Genomic DNA, 21855 nt, shown 5'->3' with positions numbered 1-21855 from the left:
TTTATAAAAGCTATAAGAAATGGCACAGTATTTCACAAGACCCAGATCTATGCCTGTTGAACAAACAGTTTTCAAGGCTTCAGAATTTCATAACAGAAGTGATAGAAACATTTTTTCCAAATGTTTTAAAACATTCCTAAAATGTTCTTATGCAGTGTATATTCTGTAGAATGCACAGAATACATAGAATGATTTTAATGGAAGAGGCTTTATTAGCATGTTTTGAATGCAATGTATTTCACATATAGCTTAACTACGTAAGTTTAACCATAATAGTTTAAGTAATGAGAAAATACCCTCACAGGATTACCAACAAGACTTTATAACAATGTAATAAAAGTAATTTTACTTTTGCACAGACGAGTCACAATTTTTAGGCTGTGATCAAAATTTGCAACATTATAGGCCTAAATTTCTGAGCTGCTGCTGTGCTGTTGCCTATCTCCATCCTAGGATGGAAAGCACACAATATTTTCATTAGGTCTATGATTTGGTTGGTTATTTTTTTGTTTTCAAGGAGGAATATGCTCTCTCAGGTTTTATAATCCAGCTAAAGTATATATTTTAAATTTAGTTTATGTTCTCTTTGCCATTCTGTGCTAGATAATAGAGTTAGTTGCATGCATATGTATACACACAAGAGCAGTCTTCTAGAGAGGCTAACTGGAAACATGGTTTAGCAACATTCACTGCAATTTAAACATCATTTATGCCTTTTTCCCACTCTCCAGTCCTTGATACACAGAGAAATATAAGAATATAGTTCATATGTATTGTACAAAAGGAGAGAAACTAACTTTGTTCTTTCAAATAAACTTAATATTGTTCTTCATATGGACGATAGATCTCTTTGAGACAAAACTGTCAGCAAATAGTCACAATATCAAGAAAAGTTGGTCTGATTGATGAGATCAGCCACAGCAGCACAGAAAATGCCACAAAGAGCTCCTTGTTCTGTATTATATGATATACCATATATAGAGTGTGTGTAATATGTACACACACACACACATATATATATATCTCATATAGTTCATGGCTATTTTCCCTCTAATACATCTTAGAAATTAAAAATAGAAATTTCCAAAACTAACATGTTACTATAGCAGTATGACAACATTAATTCCTGAATGGTGCAATTACCACCACGGCAGGTCTTCCTAAACAAAAGACAATAAAAATTCATTCTAACTCTTTTGCTGAGTGTAACTCAAGTGTGTAACTTGAAGTGTGCCTTAATTTTATTAACTTATTGATACATTTAGGATGGTGTTTTTAGGTACTAACACTTTGGCACCCACCTCTCAAACTCTTTTGAAAAAAAGTGCAACTGCTTTGGCAGCAGGCACAGGATTCTGTGTGACACACACACGAGGAAGGTGTTTATTTACTGCCCACAAAGGCAGCAGGATGAGACCAGGACTTCTGCCTTTAAATAATGTCTGAGTCCTACCTCCACACTTTTTTACATTTGCCTGGCATGGAGACATAAAGCCAAACAAAAGGATAAGACCCGTTCAAGGCTAATCTTTGGTCATCCGACTGAGCAACCTGTGGTGACTGAGGAGCTCCCAGGCTGTATGTTCCTACTATCTTTATAATTTAGATTTCTTGCCATGGGTCTGGCTCTCTGATGCACTTTCAATTTATAAGAAGACTTCATTACAGCTTCTGTTTTGTAGAATTGCTGCCATAGCCATGGAGATGGTGAAAGACTTCAGGAGTTAACTGTAGGAGAATGGACAGAACTTAGCCCAGTTCATTGGTGGCAGCAGCTTGTACCAAGGACATGCTTGAATGCCTCAGACATGAGAAATGAAGAAAGAAGTCCTATTGCATCTTTCCAAAGCACTAATTTAAAGAAGATGTGATCTTAGACCTACTCCAAGCTTCCTTCAAGCTTTGCTTTGTGAATTCTCTTCACATTAATTGCTGCAATGACCACATTTTATATAGTATTTAAGAAATACACATGAGAATCTGGTGTAAATTAAATTCATGACACAGATGTGTTTTGTTCAAGGTAGGATAGAACAGGAACAGCAGAGAAAGATGAAAACAGAAAAAGGATTAATAAAATGCAGTAGAAAACAAATCTCCCTGTTCTAAGTATCTTCTCTTCCACTGCCTCATCTTTCTCACTGTTTAATCCCTCTTAAGCAGTTCTACTACAATTCAGGTTTCTGAGAACAGTTAAGACTTTAAGATTGCATTTTTAGTCTCTTGCATAAGCACATTATTTTAATGCTAATTTTCAAAAGACACAATCTCATTCAGCAAAGATTTGGTAAATCTGCACAGAAAAGTATACTACTTTTCACAACTGCTGTGCTGAGAATACTGTCAAGGGAAAACTAGCACTATCTACAGCTCTCATTCAGAAAACAATTTGAAACCCCATATCTTTCTGTCTGTATGTTCACCTGGAACTCTGCATAATCATTTACACTTTTTGGGGTAACATTCCATAATGATATATCTCATGAAATCATTATACTCTGTACTTCGTATGCATTTTGACATCTCTGATTATAAACTTTGCATATGGAATAAAAAAAAAAAAGTCTTTTTTAAGTGATGGAATTTGCTGCAAAACCCTATTGCTCAATTGAATGAAAACTTAAAATACATTACATCACTTGATGCTGTCTGAAAGATCACTTTTTTTTTTTTTTACAGCTTATATCCAAAACACCAGGTACTTCTACAGTGTTTATCTTTATATTTTATTGGTAGGCTAGTATAGGAAAATATTGTGATATTCGGTCATAAAAAATGCTCTTTATGAAATTACCTAGGCTTACAACTTTTACTTCCTTAGGAAACTTGGAGAAGTTACAGCAATGCAACAATCTGATAACAAGAAAGCAATACTAAGAAACAGGAAGAACTGGTTGCTAAAAGGCTAGATCTTAACTAATTTCAAACATTTTACACACTTAACTTGATTCAGATGTAAGGTATAATCCTAAAAATATGTATATTTAGTGATTGATATTTAAAGGTGTCCTGAAGTTCTCTCAGCTGTTTTCCACCACCTTCTGTAACTTTGAGACGTGCAATCGTTTTCACAATTATAACCAGGACTGGATGTTACATGCTCTTACCTGTACACTTGTAGTCCGAGGCGACTCCTTTAAGGCCAGCGTCAAACACCGAAATTTCTACTTTTTGCTTTCTGTGGTGGCAGCTGAGGAGCACTGAGGGCTGTGATACAACCAGGTAGAGAAATGGCTGCAGCTCTGTGTCGCCAGTTCCCCTGCGCCCAGGCTGCCGCACAATGGTTATGCCCAGGGCTTGTCGAGCAGATGATCTCGTGGAAGCGTGCAGACTTTCCAGCGACAAAAGACCTGTTTTCCTCCCAACAGACAGGGGAGGGTTACTGTTCAAAAGGTCATCTGCTGTGACTGAAGAGATGCATGGCTGACTGGGCTTCTTGGTATCATGGCTGCTGCCTGAGACTGTTTCTGGAAGGTTCAAGGAGCTTTTACTGATCTTCTCACCATCTTTCTGATCTTGCAGTGATTTTGATTTAGGTGAGGCAGTGCATGAGTACGTCATCAATGAGATTCGGCTTGCTGTAACAAAAATGTCAAAGGGAATGAAGTTGAGATTCTTCACGATGGAAGACTGGCGGGAAGGGCGGGCAATGCGGTGCTGGCTGGTGCCACTGTGCTGCTCGATCTGAATGATTCTGATCTTAACACTGTCACTGCCAATTCCACTGTCCTGTGCCCCACTGTAACGGGAAGAAGTCTCAACTGTTCCTCCATCAGCCACATCCATCTTCTTCTGTTCTTGCTTGGAAACCTGCAAAGGAAAATCTTATATTAACTTCTGATATCCATATCCCAACTATTTCCATTTCAGTCACAGCAAAAAATCACTACACAAACATGATGTCAAAAAAGAGAATTATAAAAAAAAAAAAAAAATTGCCACGTTAACTTTAATACAGTAATAACTCATAAAAACACAGCAGGTGTCTGTTCCAATGAAATGATGACTCACAATAGCTGAAGAGCCAAAAAAATAAGTGAAAGAGGAAAAAAAAGCAAGCAGCATTTTTTTTTCTAAGCATTTCTAGGCTTAGAAAACATTAACAAATTCAACTCTCAATTTAAAAAACTCTAAAGAATTTACAAGAAATTTATGGATCAATATAAACCCACATATCTGTGAAATAATGTATTGTAAATAAAAGCCTAGTTAGAATTGTTTTCCAGTTTTTAACACTGATGCTCAAAAAGTTACCTTTGTCACTGAAGTTTTGTATTGTGATTAGGTGAAATAGAACATAATATTAATCCATTACACAATCACAGAAAGACTAAATGGAAATTATAAACTGAATAGTATAAAAAATATATTGTAGAAAAAATATTTTTCTTAAAAGTCATGGAAGGCAGCTGCCTTATATAAAACACCAAAGTTAAAGGAAACATAAGAACTACCTAAAGACTACCTCAGTGACCTTATCACTCTCTATAACTTCCTGAAGGGTGGTTGTAGACAGCTGGGGATTGGTCTCTTTCTCCAGGCAACAACTGACAGAACAAGAGGACACAATTTTAAGCTGTGTCAAGGGAAATATAGGTTGGATATTAGGAAGAAGTTTTTCACAGAAATAGTGATTAATTACTGGAATAGTCTGCCCGGGGAGGTGGTGGAGTCACCATCCCTGGATGTGTTTAAAAAACAGACTGGATGTGGCACTCGGTGCCATTATCTATTTGAGGTGTTAGGGCTGGATTGGACTAGATGATCTCGAAGGTCTCTTCCAACCTACACATTCTGATTCAGTCATGGGTTTGAGCTCTTAGCTTACTGAGACAACATAGGGTATTGGCTGTGACATTCACAGGATTTCACACAAGAAATCACTGCATATAGAAATAAAAAAAAAAAACCCAAAACCAAAACATACACCACTGACAAACTAAAAGAGTGTAAGAGTGAAATAAAAAGTTGCAAGGCGTGTCTAGAGACCATATAGTCTCAGGTCAAGAGACAGAGATACCCCAAGACAAAGAAGTACTTCAGGAAAACCACTTTCAACACTTCTCATGAAACAAGTAGAAATTCTATCAAAAGCTTGAGGACAAGATGGTGAGCATACACTAAAATATGTGGCAACAAAACAACCTGCAAAAATTCAATAATAATTGACATATGACTAATTCCTCAGATTCATATGAAGGTTAGAGTCATACATTCACCCTGTTTAGCTTCCACAGCATAACTGACACTTCCATCTGTGCTGCTGCAGAAGAGTTTCTGCTCTGCTCTGTACAGGGGCTAACATAAGAAAGGCCCAACTTGGTCAGCTTCATAATCCATCTAGTCCAGTACGCTGTTTTTGATAGCACCAGGTGGAAACTCTGTTAAGAAATACCAGAAACTCTGTCCACTTCCTGCAATCTGCTTCTCTCCTCCTCCCCAGGCCCCCACAGCTGTTGCATGTAGGATGCCAGGGGTACATGTTTGTGTGGTCATTTTAGTAACCATTTCTGGGTTTCTTGTCCATTAATCCATCCACCACTTCTGTTCTGAACACACTAACAGTGTCTGTTCTCCACAACCTTCAGGTGCAACAAGTTCCAATTAAAAAAAATAAATTGCTTTAAACTATCTCCTTCATGTGACACTGCTTTCCCCCCGTCTTTTGCACATAGGAATTGTTCAGGTCCACATTCAGCTTTATTAGTGTTGTCATGACTTTGTAAACTATGATCACAGCCCCTCTCAGTCTTCTCCTCTTCAGACAAGGAAATACCAGCATTTTTAGTCTCTTCTCACAAAGAAGGTGCTTCAGCACCTTCAATCTTTTTAGCCTCCCTTCTCTACTTCTGTAACTCCACTATGGCCTCCTTTAGTACTCCACAAAGCACCCAAGAAGTGGAACCACTACAGTTCCCTGTAAAAGTGATATGCTGCCTTCTGTCTTGTTCTCCATCTAAATCCAGATGTCCAGTATTTTGTTGGGATTTTTTTGGCTGACACTGCATATTGACTCAATGATTTAATTTCTTCATTGCAGGAGCTATTTCCATAATTTCTTCTTACCTTCTGCACCCAAATGAATCTTCAAAAAGTAAAATATGAACTAGGGTAAACAGTACCTTAACTTCCTCTTCAAAAGAGAATAATGAATTAAAAATAAATAATTTATCAGCAACTTAACTACAGGAATGAATGGCAGTAAATTACTCAATTTCTTCAAATTTCTGTGGTCTTTATGCAGCAATGTATTAGATTCTACATGTACTGCAGGAATTGGGATATGAGGGAGGTAAAGAAAAGCAGGCTTTTTAAACCTTCCTTTATACTGTGCTTCATGGAACAAAGGGAGCATTCCCCTCTCCTTTTCTTTAAAGGAATGAACACACTAGAAAAAATATTACAGAGGAAATCCTAAAACAGAATCATTAACTGAGATTTTCTTTGAAAAGGTTTTTGCCAGCTCTGGTTACAATCTTTTCAGATTCACTCATGTACATATTTTTCAAATAACCAATAAAATTCTTTGCAGCCGTTTTCTATGGCAGACTCATATCACTGACTTGTAAATGTGATATCACTTTTAATGCTGCCTCTGTAAAAATAACTAGAGACCATTTTAATGAATCACTACATTGTGAGCCAAGAAATCCTCATTCCTCCTGATATCCTAGCAAAGTTAGGCTATTTACACCTCAGCCTCTCTGCCTGGTAAACTATAATGTGCTTCAGCCATATCCTGTGCTGATGGCACTTTCAAAATTGATACAGATGGTTTCATTGCTCATGTACTGAGGGCAAACAGAAAGAAAGGATGGAGCTGAGAAAAAATCTTGCCATATAATTTCATGGAAATGCTGCCTGTAATTAAGTTGAGATAACATGTTGCTAAACCCAGCAATTTTTAATTGCTACACAGACATCAGTTGAATCTGATGAAAAATGTTTTCAGAAAGCATGATTTAGTGGTGAATGACACTCTTATGGTTACTGCATGAAATTATGAAATTCCCTTGTTCTCCTCTATGCAGCAGAAATTTCTGCAGCTGACATTTAGGTTATGCGTGACTTGGCCAGAGGAAATGAAAATACAGTGTACTAAGTGATAACCTTCCAGGGAGAAAAGCATCACATGTATATGACCAAATGGAGGAAGAAATCACAGTACTTCTGGTTTCTGAATGGATCCTCTCTGCTCAAGCCTAAAAAGATCTGAGTTAAAGCCTAGTTCTTTTTTTCTGCCTCTTTTTATCATTAAGTATTTATTAAATGTTCTGGTCTATGCAAAGCACTTCTAGGAAGGTAAGAAAGTAGCTCTGCCTCCATCCCCAGTCAGACTATAGATTCTCTGGGCAGACTGCTGCAAGGGTGCTAATTGGTCCCAACTGCTGAGTTTCCTGTTATGAGGACATTCAACTACAGAAATTTTACTGAGACCCCAAATCAATTCATGCAGGTCACTGAACAGCACTCAGAAGGCAATTTCTGCTCAGTATTAAGCAGGATGGAATATGAACCAGTGCCTAAAAGGTGAAAGACACCATATCCTATTACAGTTTGCCATGCCACCCAGTTCCACAATGAAAATTTGACTTATGTATGGTCTTACCACATATATTATAAAGGTTGAAACACGTGAATAATGATTTGCAAGACAGCTGTACATAACCCAGCTGGGCACAAAATAAAAGTGCAGAAGTATCACTGGAACTTCTTGCATCAATTTTGGGTCAGTAGAGCATCAAGCCTTCCAACAATGTTTCAAAGTTAACCTGAAGATATGCCTAGTAATAAACTTGGGAGGCATTTAGGTATTCTTCTAATGGGATAAGAAGATGAGAGGGAAAGAGTCTCAGTATAACGACTAAAAAGATTCTTTGCTGCATTATGGAATAAATAAGCTAATACTTTAAAGAAGTCAAGAACAGCAATATCATCTTGCTGTTAGCAAATGTAATGGTAACATTTATCATTGGGCTGTATAATATCAATTCTCTTACTCTTTACATAACCCATTTAAAATGAATAATAAAAGTTTTCTTTAATTAGCTACTGGTGTGCATTAACATGATCATGATTAAACCATAAAAACCAACCGTACATTACTCTGGTCCCCTATCCCATGTGTTTTAAATTATTTTAGTTGAAAATGTACTTTGAGTCCCTTTTAAAAGTTCGACCTTCTGCTTTCAGAGAATTAAATGCATATTACTATAGTGGAGAAGATAATGTTTCAGACCTCCAGGCATATATTAAACACACTGGCAGCACATTAGACAAAATGCTTTACTTATTAGATACTTCCTATTCTAAACAGTGTCATCAAAGGCTAAAAACAAAATCCATATAAAAGCTGCACAATGCTTCCACACAGAACCTGTGCCAAAATCCCTGTATTTTCCAGCTAATGAGGAAAGGATGTGTACTCTTAACATATGAATGTAAGATTTTCCAAGCATTCACTTTAGGAAACAGGACTATTGATTCCACATGGCTTATGTTAAATGAAACTGTATTGGTAAAATAACCTTTAAGATAGTTGGCATGATAACTATAATTAAACAGTATTCAAAGGAATAAAACAAAAGGGAATTTGGTTCCACAATAGCTAATTAAAATAAAATGAAAAAACACAGCATGTCATCTATCAAGATAAATTGTTATTGTTTAAGAACTATTTAAATACTGTTAAAATATACTTTTAGATAAAATCTGAAAGGACTGGAAAAATATTTGTGGTTTAAAAATGGATAGTTTGGTGAAGAAAAAAGTATAGGACGCTGAAATTTTAAGCTGAGATAATAGCTTTAAAGCTTTGAGCATAACCAGATGGTACTTAAATCAGAGGTATTCTACAGTTTCACTCTCAGAATAAGTTGCAATATGGAAAGGTTTTCAATAGCTAGAAAAAACACAGCAAGATGATAGTTTACTTCTTAGATCACTTCAGTGCATTTTCTTGTCCTTTCACAGTTATATATCCTGTCAATACTACACACCATAGAAAAGGTGTTGAAAGCTACACTGGTAGCTGGGGAACTGTGGTTAATTCTCCCTTTTCATGTGTTGAGATAGGTAACTTGACTAGCTTAACCTCTTGAGTTCACTAGGGCATATGGCACATATATCTATCAAGAGAAAGGACATGGAAATGGCATGTCCTGTAGAACACACACAGATATCATAAACCCAAGGATCAATAAACAGATTTGCTTTTCAACATTGGCAAGTAGTCCCATCTACGGTCACCACAATTTTAGCCAGGTAAGTCTTATTTATTTACCATTTCTGATCACAGTACTTAGATGGTAGCGGTGTCTTCAAAGTTTTCACTCCATAAAGAGCAGGAATAAAATCATCAAGGTAAACACACAATCTAATACTTTAGACCAATAATTAACACATTTTCCAAATCAAAGAGAAGCGTTTTACAACAATTGGCAGAATTGACACATTATATTTCTTAATCTCTCAAGCATTTTCAACAATAACAATGTAAGCATGTGCAAATTTCACTATAAACATTTTTATGTTTGTTTTCTGGTACTTCACAGAATTAATTAATAGAATAACTGTAAGCAATATAATCTTTGGAAGTGCAGCTGTTCTAGATGAAAAGCATCTACATCTGCATATTTTTTCCGTTTCTCATATTAATTATGCTCATATAATGACACTATTGAAGTAAAATTTCCAGTCATTTCTTAACTCTGATCAAAATCCTTCAGCCAATCATGAGCTCATGCTTCACATTACATAAGTTATGGAAAGACTCACAAGTGTGAAACCACAAAATCAAAGTGCCAATCACATGTGCTCCACCACTGTTGTATGTGACCTAGTTTTATTAATTTTGCTAAAAAGTATTAATATTTACATGGAAATAGAAGTCTAGATAAACTAAGTTACAGATAAAGTAAGTTACTAGATAAAGTAAGTTACAGAAAAGGAACATACTCCATTTTTGCCTTCTGTTGTGCTTAAATTGGAATTACAAAGACAACACTGCATAATTTCTTCCTTTGTACTAAGTACCTTACCGACTGCATTGAGAAGTTTCCAGCAGTTTAGAAATTTTGTTAATGTATCATTGTTATCTAATGGACCTTTGTTTGCCACATTGCCCACTACTGAACACTCCAACTAAAACAATTTTATTAGGATTTGCATAAGTTATAGGATTGAATTTAATTCTGACCATTATCAAAATTATTTTGAAAATTGATATATTAATTACACATGGAAAATATAATTAGACACACATACAAACATATTTGACTATTAAATTTTGTTTTCCAATCTAATAAATTAAAACTTCAGTCCTACTACTAAATCTAGACAGATTGCTTCTACTTGTATCAGTCCAACCACAGAAAGAGTCCTTTATAACATGAACATAAACTTAAAGCTGTCCTCCAAAAGAGAAGTATTAAATCAGGCCAAAATGAGGCAACAAAAATAGCAGAGATGTCTGAAGTAGTTTATTTCATAAAAGTCAAATGGGGTTTTTTTTCCTCTAAGGAGCTTTCTTTTTAAGCAGAATTTGTTGCAAAAAAAATTATGCCAATGTGAAGTGTAATTGTGTATATGAGCTTCTGGACCTACAGAATTACTTCAGATGGGAACTGTAGTTTGCACAATACTGCAGGAACTACATGCAAGTTGTGATGGCAAGGAGCAATACACACTTGGCTTCTTTGTCCAGTGTTTTTCCAGCTCTTCAAAAGTTAAGTAAGAGCCTTTTAAGATTTTGTTAAACACTGATGCAAATATTCATAAATCAAAGCTGTGTTAAATATTCCAATTGTAACATGGATATCCAAGTGCTAAATCCTTTCTAATGCCAACAATTTTTTTTTTTCATCTTAATACAAACAATATGTTTATTTTGCTACCCTATGAAGGCCAGTAAGAAACTTGTGTTCAATCTTTTTTTCCTTCCAAATAAAGGCTTTCAGTTTAAAAATACCACGCTGAAATTTGACAGAGTTCTTTTTTCCACAACATTTTTTCATTAATATTTTTTCTAAAAGCATTAGCTTTTTTGGTGTTATTTTTCAGATTTAAATTCATATTTAAAGTTTGTATCTTTGCTTTTATACAAAAAATATTGGCTTAAACCACATATTTTAGATACGGTGAGGGTTTGCTCAATTTCTCAGACTTTTTTCTGATTTTTTTGTTTGTTTGTTTCTTTTTGGTTTTGTTTTCTTTCTTTTGGTTTTCATTTTTGCTTTGCGTGTGAGGGGTTTTATTTGTGGGGGGAAGGTGAGCGCGTTGTTTTGGGGTTTTTTTTCCTGTTTAAAGCCAAGAAACAGCATTTTTTCCATTAGAGTCTTCTCGCATATCATAACTGGACATTTTCAAAAGCAATAGTTGAAACTTCTCCTTTACATGGCAGACACAGGACAACCATGAGATCAGGCCCAGCCAGCAGAGGCTTAGGAAAGGGACACTCTGCCTGACCAAGCTGATCTCCTTTTAGGACCAGGTGACCTGCCTAGTGCTGACTCTTGATGCAGTCTAACTGGACTTCTGCAAGAAGACACTGAGGTGCTGGAGTGTGTCCAGAGAACGGCAATAGAGCTGGTGAAGGGTCTAGAGAGTAAAACCTACAGGGAGTGATTGAAGGAGGTGGGTTTGTTTAGTCTGCAGAAGAGGGGGCTCAGGGGAGACCTTATCACTCTCTACAAATGCCTTAAAGGGATTGTACCGAGGTCAGGGTCGGCCTCTTCTCCCAAGCAAATACTGAAAGTGCAAGAAAACAATCTCAAGCTGTGCCAGAGGAGGTTCAGTTTAGACATCAGGAAGAATTTCTCCACTGAAACTGTGGCTGCCTAGGGAAATGGTGAAGTCCCCATCCCTGAAGGTGTTCAAGAAACAACTGGACATGGCACTTAGCACCATGGTTTAGTTGCCATGGTGGTGCTTGGTCAAAGGTTGGACTCAATGATCTTGACCTTTGGGGGTCTTTTCCTACCTTACTGATTCTATGATTCTATGACATTCTCTAACACTTCAGTATCAGCCTAATTTTGCCAGTCTCAGTTTTTGGGTCACATTTCCATGCAGATTAAATAATTTAATTATATTAAATACGGAAATATTAGAAATATTCACTGTTATGACTTCCAAACATAAGAAATTTAATAAAGCTATTTACTCCCATTGGAATAAACTTGAATATTCTCCCATTGACTAATATTTAGCATTCTGTAAAATAAATTAAAAGATGCAGAAGGAAAATGCCAAATAATCTGGCAATAATTCAAAGTGGAATTTAACAAAGCCTCAAAAGACAAATTTAGGCATCATTTTCTAAGGGAGGATTAATGAATGTATGAACAATAAAAAGTCATTTTTGTAATGTGGTGAAGTAACTTGGTACTTGACTTTCATAACACAGACTCTATCTTCAGCCTTTTAAATGAGTAACTGTACAGTTAAATGAACTATTCCCAGAATCAAATGGTACAATTGTTTTCTTAATATATATTAGATACTTAACCATTTTAAGCATTTTAATAGCAATGAAAATAACTAAATCCACAGCAGATTAAAAGATTTCATATACAGATGTTGCCTAACTAAACGAAGTTGATTCTACATTATTTCCAGTAATATAAGTCAGATTGAGTCAGACTACATGCCACAAAGAGAAAAATCCACAGTGCAGGAGTCTCCAGTGAGAAATATCCAACTGCTGGGATACTACTGCTCACTGAAACAGGATGGGGATCTTGGGTCCCTCAGGTTTTAAAGCTGCTAAGTGTCTGGAAAATTATCTATCTGTAACTTACTGTGTTTTTTTTTTTCCTAGGTTACTACATCTCACCTGTATCAACTTTTGCCTAAACTGACCTTTGACTAAACCATGTTTTAATTTGTTGAGAATATTTTAAAGACTATCAGAGGAAGTAAAGCATATGAAATGTGAACTAAACCCTACAAAATCAGAAATTCCAGAATATGTTCTTTTGGTAACAAGGCCATGACAAAATATCCCCATTTTTAGCAAGTTGTTTGTTTCAGCCTTGGTGTACAATTCCATGCCAGACTGAATTTGTCTCCTCGTTTGTGCCTTATATGACAGTAAAACAGCCCGTTTGGGGTCTTGAAGCATCCAAAAAAAATAATCCCAGGACGAAAAAACAAACCAACCAATCAAAAAACCTGAGAAAAAAGTACTTGGTTTTTTTTTTTGCCTGTTCTGTTTCCTTCACTGGTTCATTGTACAATACAAAGCAGGGAAAAGGAAGGAAAAGGACAAACCATGGCAGCTTGCCTTGGTTTAACTTAAGCCTGAAAATTGCATCCTAAATTGTGCTCACTGAATTTGTTTAAAACAATTAAAAGAAAGAAAAGAATTATGGCATTGGAGCAGGAATAAAAGGTCTAAAAGAAGACGCCTGCAAGCCGCCTTCAGGGTGGGTGACACATGGAGCTGCATCTTCAGGCTTCTCCAGCTGATCAGACCTGGCAGCTCTCCAGCCCCCTCAGTCTCTTGGTGCTGAGACCGCTCCAAAGCACCCAGCACTCAAATCATGATGAGACTTGACTTCATACCTCACTACAAAATCAATGGAGAACCATCACGAAACACATCCTGCAGCAGTCTGGCATTTTCAAAGCTTTTATCTACAGTGCTACGATTCCATTGGAGCCATTCAAATTGTGGGATAGTAACAACAATGAATTCTATTAGCAGACCCAGATAAAACAGTTAACAGTTTACTTCTTAAAGATAAACACTTCTGACCTTTACATTCTTCTGTATAGTATTCCTATGATGTACTATAATAAAGATGCAAAAACACTGCACATGTTACTGAATATTGTTTACATTTACAATTTTTCCATAAAAACGTTTTTCCAGTTTTGGGCCATGAAGTTCCTTTTGATTCACTAACAACCGCTGCCGTGTTTGTTTGCTTTAAATTAAAATACTTAATAAAATACTTTCCTAAGCATTATTCTAAGTATGATTTTTTAACTGGCCATAAATTCATCTGCTGTGGTGGGCTTGCTCACAGACATAGCTGGGGGATGACCCAATGAACCACTCAACCAAGATCAGTCTACTCAGAAATTACATCCCACAACAGTGATTAAATCGAAATACAATGGGTAAAACTTCTGGAAGTTCAATGTGTAATGAATACTTACCTTGTGTGGAGAAGGCACTACTGCCTTTATAATGAACTTTATCAAGAAAATGTAGAATAGTTATGTGCCCAGCTGCCACTGAAAAAATAATAGTTTGGCAGGTAATTTATTTGTGATTCTGCATCTCTCCTCTTCTGTTCCTATTTTGGAAGGCAACAAATCAGCTAAAAAGGATGATCTCTAGACATCAGATAGCCTATCCTAGCAGAAAAGCAAAAAAGACATACAAACTACTGCAAGAAAACAGGTGAACTAAAGCAAACACACAAACCTAATTATCCCTGTAGCTCTGTGAAGAAAAAAAACACCCAACTTTCTAAAATAATGTCTTAAATCACTGGTCTTCAGGCAAATATCAGTTTTATGGAACTTGTAGACAGGATCCTTACTCAGTAAAGCCAACAAATTTTCAGTTTTAGGGATTCTCTAATTCAAATACCTCTCCAGTAGTCTGAAATAATTGTCACTGCTAATTTCTGAGAGTGCTTTACTTTACTAAGTCATTATTCCTCCAATGTTTTGATGGAGAAAGTTAAAATTAGTGGAAACCTTTACTTAGAATGAGTCAAGACTGAAGCTTCCAGTCTTGATTCATACAATGAGTCACAGGTAATCTGGGGGGAAGGTACAGTCTCAGTGAAACGAAGAGCTGGAAATATTGCCTAGGAGCACGCACTGAGGAAAAAGAGTGCTAATATGCAGGATTATTAAACAAACCCATTAAGCACAGCAGAATCACTGAAGCTGCATTTTGTCTATGAACAACTGAGAACTTAACTTCTCTCTAAAAAGGTACTGGCAGCCAATTATCTGCAGAAATAAGTTCAGAGAAATTAGAAATAGCTTCAAATCTGAATTTGATTCAGAACATGTTATTAGTATCATATGCATGACTCATACCAATCTTTTATCACAATGAGAATCTATGATTTCACCATTTGATATAGCAACCAGTAACTCAATCAGAGGGAAGCTAGCTGTAAAAATGGAAGCATTGTCCTGCACTTTAATCTCCCCACTAGTCATGAGAAACACTCCACAATGTAAGCCAATGTGACAACTACCTCTTTTATCTGAATGGGAATACTAAAAGTACCAGATTGTCTCATACTTATCAAAGCCACAGATCCTATGCATGTACTTTTTAGCCCTGCCACCAAAGAAAGACACTACACTAAAAATTCATTCAGTGTAATTTTAGATTGCCTTTTGTGATAGGTGACAGAATACACTGAACATATTAGAAAGAAATTAAGTATAGCTAGGCTCTGTATTATCCTTCCATTCTGAACCCTGTGTACCATGAAGAAACACTACTTCTTCCTCTGCCTCACTCAACCAAAATTCAGTGCAATATTGAAATGTTCAAGATACGTGCAAAATTATTATTACTTACACAAGTAAATTTCCCTGCAAGCAAGACACAGAACAAAATGACTTGTCAGGATTCAGAGAAGCTAAGAAGTCCACACAATCCCAGAAATTAATGTTGATTGCCAGGGAAAGGATATTAAGATTCAGAAACTATTGTCTACCTACGGAATCCTCAACTGAAGTGTAAAGTTCAAATTATACTCTTCCATTCAACATATCTAGTTTTAATTCAAGCATCTCAAAATTTTCCTAGCTTGACTATGAATGTAACTTGTTGCAATGAAACTGCAAAGCAATTAAAAACGTTAAAACACACCACTTGCTTAGATTTGAAGTGTAAAACTAAACTGTACATTTCCAAAAGTTCCAGGCTAACACAGAACTCAGATCTTCTGTCATGAGAGGTTTTCACTGTGTGAAACCTCTGTGCATGTGTGTGCATCCACATACACACTTATATCCTCTTGAGTAATTCTCACATGTTTTGCTTTCATGTCTGTAAAATGGACCCTTCCTCATAAGGCTTCCTACTTTAGTGTGCATTTACTTCATCCCTAAATCTCTCTCTCTTTTTTTTTAATTGTAAAGTAAGATTCTGCTTTGAAGATTCTTAGAAAAACCACATCCATTTTCCCAATATAAGAACAGCATCTAGGTTTCCACTGGAATGAGAATGTTTGCTCATATGAATTATCAAGAAGTACTGCACAATCCTTCAAAAAGATACCTCCCCACTGGTTTTGGCAACAAAATCAAATGATGAAACAGAGCCTCCTAAGAACGGAAACAGGGTATGGCAATGACTCAAGATACTGGCAAGGACTTTATTTTGATAGTGTCCTTGAACTAACCAAAACATCCGACAAGTGGCTATGTGGGAACCCAAGTACTGGTAAAGCTACCGGGAAAATGATGCAAGTATTATTCAGCTATTCCAGCTAAGGGTTTTTATTGGCATTCTCAAAAAGTTACACTGTTGGCACTCTCTCTGACACTATTGAGCCACAAGATTATGTTTAAAACATATGAACAGCTCACTGGTAAATATCAGAATACTAATGTCATATACATTTCAGAAGATTTAGCCATTCTACAAATTTTAACAACTCCATAAAGCAATTAAATCTAGTAAGCCTACTTATTATCTAAGTGGATTAGATTAATCTGTGGAACAGTGTTTACTAGGAAAATGAAGTTATGCATGGTGCAAATTTTCTCCATCAACTCTATGCACATGTATGTCTTAAATGTGCTAACTTTTTTTACATGTCTTCATGTTACTATATATTTGGAAAAAAACACACAAATTAATTTGCACAGCTTCCTTTGACATGTCAAGGTTTCAGGCCTTAAACATTAGCAGAAATAGAAAATGTATGTCACCTTACAATTAAACATTCACTATCCTACAAAGCTGCTGCTACAGAACATAGATTTATAGATTTAGATGAATCTATATTCAGATGCCATTCTTTCACTAAGATATAATGAATAAAAAAACTTCTGATTTTAGACTGGCTTTCCTTTTGTTTAGTTTAAAAATTACAGTTACAAAAAATTAGTTACAAAATTGCTAAAGCATTAAATATAGCTAATTCTGCTCAGTATACAACTGCTTGTAAATGGTACAAGGATACTGTTGCAGTTCTGACTCATGTAAATTAATTTCACAGGAAACAGGAACCACTTAACTCTGTCAATAACACAACCTGGACCCCCTGGACAACTTTGATCCATTTAATATTATATGCATAGAAGGCTATGCTCTTTTATGTTTAAACGCACTGCTAATTAAAAGAAAATTTATTCATGCAGGTATTTTCGTCACTTTTCAATCAGTATGAAGAACTCACGAGTTTCTGACAGAAAAGAAAAATGAGTTTGTGAAAAAATAGTCATATTTGTTTCCTGACAAAATCTCAGGCATGAATAATGGAATGTATCATTCTACTAGACAGTCTCAGATGATACAACATTACCTGAATCTTAAAACAGACTATAGATGGCTGGAAAAATGGAAAAATTAGGATGGCAGCCAATATAATCATCTGCAGCACACTCACAAAATTATGCCTCCTTGCTTAATAAACAGGATAGTACTGAAGTGGAATTCTGTCCTAAAGAAAATCAACATGAAACTAGGCAGCATATTTATCCCCAGGTGACCAGCCAGTCCATCACGAGCCACACAAGTGACTGAACACTGAATATTGCCTGCTACTGAGTAGTGGCTTTCCCTCAGTGGCAGTACCTGTTTTGGTTTGTCACCATACATTTCCTGTTTTCTACAAAACAGATTCAAAGATTAATTAATATTGAGACTTTTAAAAAAGTTTGCTTTTTAATTTGGCTGAGAACATGAAATATTACATAATGTTTGAGGAAGACTGACATGCAGAGTGACTATACTGGCTTTATTTACTTCTAAAATGCATGGAAAATAGTTTCTTGTGAGAGAATGCCAGGGAAAAAAAGTGAGGATTCTTCTCATAAAGAAAACAGGGAATTTCAAATCTAAATTGCTTACTGCCTGCTGGATATACCATCAATTAATTCTTTATTGCCTTCTGTTCTTTCCCTTTTTATTTCTCATCTTTCTCTTTAAGGAAAAAAAAATCTTATTTTGCTTTAAAATGAAGGAAATTACAGAATCCATGTGTTCATAATTCCTGTCAAGGATCAGGTTTTCCACACTGCCTAGCAGGTGATGTTCCATGCAGGAAAGAAACCATAACTGGTGCTGTCTGAAGGTAATGTTGCCACAGCATCAAACTCTCCTGTACACAAGCACTAGATGACTCAAAGGAGAAGATTAGTCGAGATCAAAGAATGCAGAACCCTCAGTCTCACATCGTGTGACCCAACACTGCAACTTTCCTCTCCTCGTCAGACGCTTTAGCAAATCATCACTGTGACACATCCCATGTCCACACTGTGAGAAAGTCCCAGCACGTGTTCTCTCACACTTCTCTTTAGCGTGAGCTTGAGCCACCGTCTTGCCTTCAGTGATTTTGTCCTGCATATATGCCAACAACCAACTATACTTGCTATTTATGGCAAAGCTATAGCAATTCTTACACAGTTCATGGTTTTCTGATTTTTTTCCCTGAAAATGAACCAATATGATTTATTTGCATGTGTTCTAATCTAGAGAAAAGTTTGAATTTTGAACCTTTTTAATGGCAATATTTTTACTATTTCTATAATGAACACTTCAGATAATTTTGGTCAACACATTAAATGATCAGAAATGGTGAAGTTTTTAATTAACTTTATGTACCATTTAGTTGCCATTTTACTCGGATAAGCAAGCATAATGATATTTAAGGTAATGATAATAAAAATAATTCACAAGTTACCTCCAAAATATTGCTAGGCAGGGTATGGTATACAGAGATTGGACAGAATGTTTACGTCTTTTAGACTATTTCACTAAGAGTAGTACGAGACAATAAATGCAATTCATTGAGCGGACCCAAGAAGATCTGGTTCAGATAATCAAGAACTGTATAATAAAATGGGAGCATGGGAGTCTTTAAACACTATTGATATGAACCTTCACAGTTTCTAGTGAAATACTTGTATTTTTCCTTCCATTAACAATACGAAATATCCTTTAGTGTTGATGCAAGGAATATTTGGAAGAATGCTGCTTATGAACTTCTTTGTAGATTATTGTACTGGGTGAATTCCTCCCCAGCTATGCTTTATGTGGAATCTTGATATGCAAGAACACCTTTTCACCACCTTCACGTGGTCACAGAAAACGTTAAAGCAAATGCCACAGAAACCGGTCATGAATCATCAAATGCTTAAACAGCTGTTGGATCCAACTTTCCATATATTTTCCCACATAGTTTGTGTGCTTGTGGACATCAAAAACCAGCAGGAAAAACTGGTTTCTTTCTAGCAAAAGGAAATATACTTTCAATCTGTAATTTAAACTCTGGTTTTACTATACTAAGAATTCTTTACTTCGTCAATTTAATACCTATCTTATTTAACATGTTTGTTGATCTTTCTCAACTACGTAAGTCCAAATGCTTATTGAAGAGACACTTCATTTTTAAGATAAAAATTTTCCTATGTATGTCAAAGAGAGACTATAAACACTTTTTTACCCTTTAATTTTGTATTTGCAGAATCTAATCTTGAAGATCTCTTCAAAGAGCCATTTTCATTGCAACAATCAGTTTGAAGCATTCTTTTTTTCCTTGTAATTCTAGGAGAGAAGCTAAAGATCACATCCTTACAGCAAAACAGATTTTCCTTTGTCTCCTACTTCTTAATTTTCCCTTTTCACATTCTAAGGACATTACAGAGATTGACATGAAATGCAATTCTTCCTTATCAAACATTTGTGAGCTTTTAGGTAATGGAAGTTGTTGTCTTTTACAAATCCATCTGGGATGTACAAGGCACAGTCTCAATTTGAAGCACACAGAAGTGGCCTCACTGTGCAGGAAAGAAAGCATAAGATATTTCCTAACTCCAGTGACAAAAATTAGAGCTACTTTGGGGATCTAGTTGTGGTATGTGCTTAGAAACTACAGCTTTCTGCAATCCTTTTGTGAAAATGCTTCTCTAGATATACTCCATTGCTCCAAAATCCATAAAACCAACACAGTGAGAATAACCAAGACTAATTTTAAGCTAACCCTTGTCAAGTTGATTGAGAATCTAAGTATTTCAAATCCAAATAATCCAAATTTTGTTACTTTCTCTTTACTTTGTTACTTCATTTCTGGTATCGGAAACTTTACATTTTGTAACCTAGTTAGAAGTTTTATAATGGCTTACTCTCTGAAATGTACAATCATTAAAAAAGGAAAGTACAGTTACTAATTATTCATGCAAAAATGCAGTCCACAAATCCCAGGTCATGAGGTTGTTGCTAACAATTTTATCAATAAACTGAATATATTAATTACAAGTGCAATAAATTTGTGATTCTTCAATCAAGGTGGTGAAGATCCACCAGAAAGCACCTCATAGCCCAGGACATCAAAGTTATGGTACTACATGCTGCGTGACCTGCTATTCCCTGGAATGAAAATTCAAAGCTCTAAAATACAGGCAGAACTGAGCAGGTACACAAGTAATTGTGCAAGCTACAAGAAAAACAAAGTTCTCTGAGAAATATTTTATTGGTTCTGATTTCAGTACTTACTGTTTCTGCGGCATTACTAATACCATAGACTAAGTTTGCTCCGTTTTCATTCACTACAACAAATATCAAATGCATAATGTAAAAAGTTTTGAAACCCTCAGGAAGTTATCTCCACACGGCATTAGCTTTTTTAATGTGCCAACACATTCTAGGATATCAAGACATACCTAAACTCAACTGATTTATATAAAATACATAAACCAAGGCTGTTTTGGCTCTTTAACACTGATTACCTCAGATTTCAGTAATTAAAAGACAAAGGATAAACAGCTTCTTCAAAACAAACTGGCAAATGGAATGCCAACTTCTCAAAGTTTCAACATACTAAAAATACTTCCAATTACACAAGCTTTCCATAAGAATACTATCCAGTCAATACAACATCTGTGCAACATGTGGATCTGCCATTTCACACTCTGACTGTCTGGCTTCTTAAGTAGTATTATCTGGAACTAGTTTTACCGGTTTTCTGCTATTTTTTCTAAGCAAAATACAAATGGAAAGCAAATTTGTGCTTGTTTTCAACAGAACTTTTTTTTAATGTTTCACACAAGTAATTAATATCTTTGACTAAAGTGTAATTTAATTGCTTATCACTCAAAAAGTTTGTTCTGCTGAAGTATCATCAGCAAGAAAAAATGCTATCAACTCCATTAGCTATCATTCCTTCAAATTTTATGCATGATACAACTGTAACAGTACTTTTGTACATATATTCTGCTGACCATGTTCTTTATCTTACTGTGAAGTTACAGTAACAGGTTGATGACATTGCCATAAACAGAAATAAAGAACACAACAGTCTTACTGAGTCAGAACAACAATCTTTTTAGACTCCTGTTCTCTAAAAGGAGATATAATTGGATGCTTGAGAAAAAAATATAATTAAAGAAAGCACAGAGAAATACTTCTTCACATACTCTTCCAGACTTCCTGAGCCAACACATTACAGGGCTTTAAAACTTATCAGAAAAGCTTTTTAAAGCCTCATCTGCAGCAATACAGAATGACTTATACCTTCTGCAAATACTACTGCAGCATGTCTAATGTGACAAATCAGTACACGGTCAGGTTTAGCCAGGCTAGGAAGGAATCAGCTGCCATAGATGAGTTTTCTATGCCTTCTCCCTTTTGGATGCTTCTCA

The 21855-nt window shown here is 35.7% G+C and overlaps 1 protein-coding gene across 1 annotated transcript in view; it reads right to left on the bottom strand.

Annotated features, from left to right (window-relative positions):
- VPS13B (vacuolar protein sorting 13 homolog B) overlaps positions 1-21855 on the bottom strand; it is a 429788-nt gene that overhangs the window by 113402 nt on the left and 294531 nt on the right. Inside the window, exon 35 of the mRNA XM_066334019.1 lies at positions 3108-3810. Within this exon, the coding sequence (XP_066190116.1) occupies positions 3108-3810 (703 nt within the window). The remainder of the gene's footprint in view (positions 1-3107; positions 3811-21855) is intronic.

The sequence above is a fragment of the Sylvia atricapilla genome, chromosome 1 (assembly GCF_009819655.1).
Source record: "Sylvia atricapilla isolate bSylAtr1 chromosome 1, bSylAtr1.pri, whole genome shotgun sequence".
NCBI lineage: Eukaryota > Metazoa > Chordata > Aves > Passeriformes > Sylviidae > Sylvia > Sylvia atricapilla.
The sequence above is the reverse complement of the archived record's forward strand: the minus strand, read 5'-3'. Positions and strand labels throughout refer to the sequence as shown.